The 3791-nt window shown below is 40.9% G+C and overlaps 1 protein-coding gene across 1 annotated transcript in view; it reads right to left on the minus strand.

Moving 5' to 3' along the window:
* LOC106872312 (uncharacterized) overlaps positions 1-3791 on the minus strand; it is a 9696-nt gene continuing 5905 nt past the window's right edge. Inside the window, exons 2-3 of the mRNA XM_014919253.2 lie at positions 2737-3019; positions 1-1625 (exon numbers count right to left, since the gene is read on the minus strand). Of these exons, the coding sequence (XP_014774739.1) occupies positions 1207-1625; positions 2737-3019 (702 nt within the window). The 3' untranslated portion in view covers positions 1-1206. The remainder of the gene's footprint in view (positions 1626-2736; positions 3020-3791) is intronic.

Below are 3791 nucleotides of genomic sequence, written 5' to 3' on the forward strand. Positions count from 1 at the left end.
ACACACACACACACACACATACATACATACATATATATATATATATATATATGATGGGCTTCTTTCAGTTTCCGTCTACCAAATCCACTCAAGGCTTTGGTTGGCCTGAGGCTATAGTAGAAGACACTTGCCCAAAGTGCCACGCAGTGGGACTGATCCCGGAACTAGGTGGTTGGTAAGTAACCTACCTAACACACAGCCGCTCCTGTATGTATATTCTACAGAAGTGGATAAGTGGATAATGCCGTTAGCTCCTATTTTAGAAGTAAAAATCCGTAGTTCGAACCCTGCTTCTATGGGCGCAAACATACAGGAACAAGATACCTGAAGATGACTGAAAATGAAACCGATCGAAATGTAGTGCTTTTAATATTAGAAAGTATTTGCTCTTTAAGGATGGGCTTAATAGCCACGCCCTGATTAACAATCAACATCAAAAAGAATAGTAAAACTATCCGCCAATCAGGAGCGACTATATAGGCCCGTGAAGCAATTAGTAAAAGCGTGGTACACGTAGACGCTTTTGCTAATTATTCTTTTTTTCAAAGCTTGTGTAGTCGCATGCTTCCTGGTTCCTATACGTTTGGTTCAGCGGCACATCTAGAATGTAGCTGGGGTAGGAGAGAGTTGCACCAGCACGTGGTTCGTATTCATTTACAGTCGAGCAGACTGGAGCAACGCGAAATGCAGTGCCTTTCTAAACGCGCTGTCCGATTGTTCAGGAATCGAACCCACGAGCTTACGATCCTTAATCACCCCCACCCCACAAACCACTAGGTCAGGTGCCTTCACTCGATAAAACTATAATCAGGTCTTATAGCCCAAACAACATCTCATTTCAGACATTTAGGCATTTTAACCAATAACAATATTTTTTTTATATAATACTATTAAAATAATTTCAGAAGTAAAACAAAAGGAAGATGGACGGCATCAATCAAGGGAATCGAATGTTCTTTGTGTAAATGGAATGTTTACAAAATAATTAAAGATTCAATAATTTACATTAACTCATGATTAGAAAAAATATATAGTAATTATGTTTTTTTTTTTCGTATCACACTGTCAATAATATAGAAATGTATATGCATATATGTAGTTTCTGAAAGAAAAATATATAATACAGATATTTTAAAATGAATTGATGGTTCAGTAACAATTCAATCATTTTAAGAACAGTTCTGTAAGAGTTTATCACGTTGCACGTTATCCAAGAGTTGGACCTCTGCTACATATGCAGTGCGTCGATGGGCAATGTCCGGCACGGCAGGTTGTCAGACACCACTGTTTCATTCCTGGAACTTTTTCGTAAACCTTTGTCACTTTGCAAGTCAAAGTATTGGCGTTACCATTTCCCCCACACTTGCAGTGTGTGGGCGGACAAAATCCGACGCCGCAGTGGGTGATACACCATTGTTTCATCCCAGGGACTGTTTTATATACTCCCACGGGATAACAGTCGTCTGGTGATGGGATGGTAGTTGCTCTTGTGGTGATCATCGTTGTCAAGTCTGGTGTAGTAGTAGCAGAGCTTGTTGATATTGTGCTATGACCACTGAATGTGGCCGTGAATTCGAAAGAACTAACTCGATCGCAACCAGCGTATTCCACCGCATTACCGTTTCCTGTAATTGTAAAATAAAACGAAAACCAAAATAAATAAATCAATAAGTAAATGAATAAATAAATAAATAAAGATACATGTAAACTTATCTAACTTAATTCAGTACAGTTGAAAATCCTTTATCCGAAATATACCTAATACCTGTATACATATACATATACATATACATACATACATACATACATACATACATATATATATATATATATATATATATGTAAAAGCTATATTATGAAAAGTCAATGGATATTTGTGTTAGGACTCGCGTCCCTAGTGTCCCGCCCTCAAACTGTCCCATTTTATAAATCTGCAACACTTTCGGTTACAGGAGTGTCGGATAAGGGAATCTTAGTTGTATTACTCGTTTACTCTTTTACTTGTTTCAGTCATTTGACTGCGGCCATGCTGGAGCACCACTTTTTGTCGAACAAATCAACCCCAGGACTTATTCTTTGTAGGCCGAGTACTTATTCTATCGGTCACTTTTGCGGAACCGCTAAATGACGGGAACGTAAACACATCAACATTGGCTGTCAAGCGATGGTGGGGGGACAAACACAGACAGACAGACAGACAGACAGACAGACAGACAGACAGACAGACACACACACACACACACACACACACACACGCACACATACATGATGGGTTTCTTTCAGTTTCCGTCTGCCAAATCCACTCACAAAGCTTTGGTCGACCCGAGGCTATAGTAGAAGACACTTTCCCAAGGTGCCACGCAATGGGGTCTGAACTCGGAACTATGTGGCTGGTAAGCAAGCTACTTACCACACAGTCACTCCTGTGCCTATTATGAATGTCATTTTTATAATTTTCATTTTGGTTAATTCCGAACCCCGACAGATACTTACAAGGTGGTGAGCTGGCAGAACCATTAGCGTGCCGGGCGAAATGCTTAGCGGTATTTCATCTGCCGTTACGTTCTGAGTTCAAATTCCGCCGAGGTCGACTTTGCCTTTCATCCTTTCGGGGTCGATAAATTAAGTACCAGTTACGCACTGGAGTCGACGTAATCGACTTAATCCCTCTGTCTGCCCTTGCTTGTACCCTCTATGTTTATCCCCTTGTGAGCAATAAAGAAATAAGATACTTACTTGGCTTTAATACCCACTTCACGAGGCAATTGTTGGAGCAATCAATATTTTCGTCGTTTTCCACAACAACTGTCAGAGACGACGTTTTGTAAGTCACTTCCACTTTCCTCAGTTCTTGCCAGAGACACGGCTGCGATGAAGACTGGCTATTTTCCTTCAAACATATGAATATATGTGCATCAAGGTTACTGGGATTATTTAATGGGAATTCAAATTTCACTTTGTCTAAATCTTGACTGTCACTCACGGCGACATTTTGCAGCAAAGTTTGGTTCGAAGATACCTGGAAAGGTAGAAAAGAAAATTTTGAGTAAACTTGGAAAATAGTTTCATTTAAATAACACTAGATAATCCTTTCTACTTTAGACAAAAGGTCTGAAATCTTGGGGGAGGGGAATAGTCGACTACATCCACCCCAATGTTTCACTGGTACTTAATTTACCGACCCCGAAAAGCAAACTCAACCTCGGCGGAATTTGAACTCAGAGCACGTAAAGACGTACGACATGCTACTAAGTGTTTTGTTCCTGCGTGCTAACGTTTCTGCCATCTTGCTACCTCGAATAACAGAAGATAATAATTAACTGAATAATTCACTACTACTACTACTACTACTACTACTACTACTACTACTCCTTTTTCTTTTATCGATTGTCTCCTTCATCCGTCACCCTGGTGGAAAAATGATTGATTAATGATTGATGCGGGAGGACGAAACCGCCTTGCTGGATGTAATCGTTCAGTGTCCGTGCATTAGAGGGTTGTGGGCATGTGTGGAACAGCTGTTGTCTCGTGTAAGACGAATCTAACCATCCCCCGAGGGCATTGTGAAGATAGACGCTCCCGCTTCCTTTTGGCAGAGAAGTAAAGTCCATCTTTTTTTTTGTGTTTAGTGGCCGTGGCAAAAGAGGTTGTGTGGTGGACACGCCTGAAAGGTTTCAAGTCAAGCACTTTCCTATATGGCCAAGCTTTGTGCAACCCAGGAGAACCCCATACACCGACCGGCCGGCCATATCTCTCTCTCTCTCTCTCTCTCTCTCTCTCTCTCTCTCTCT

Source organism: Octopus bimaculoides, chromosome 14 (genome assembly GCF_001194135.2).
Source record: "Octopus bimaculoides isolate UCB-OBI-ISO-001 chromosome 14, ASM119413v2, whole genome shotgun sequence".
Taxonomy (NCBI): domain Eukaryota; kingdom Metazoa; phylum Mollusca; class Cephalopoda; order Octopoda; family Octopodidae; genus Octopus; species Octopus bimaculoides.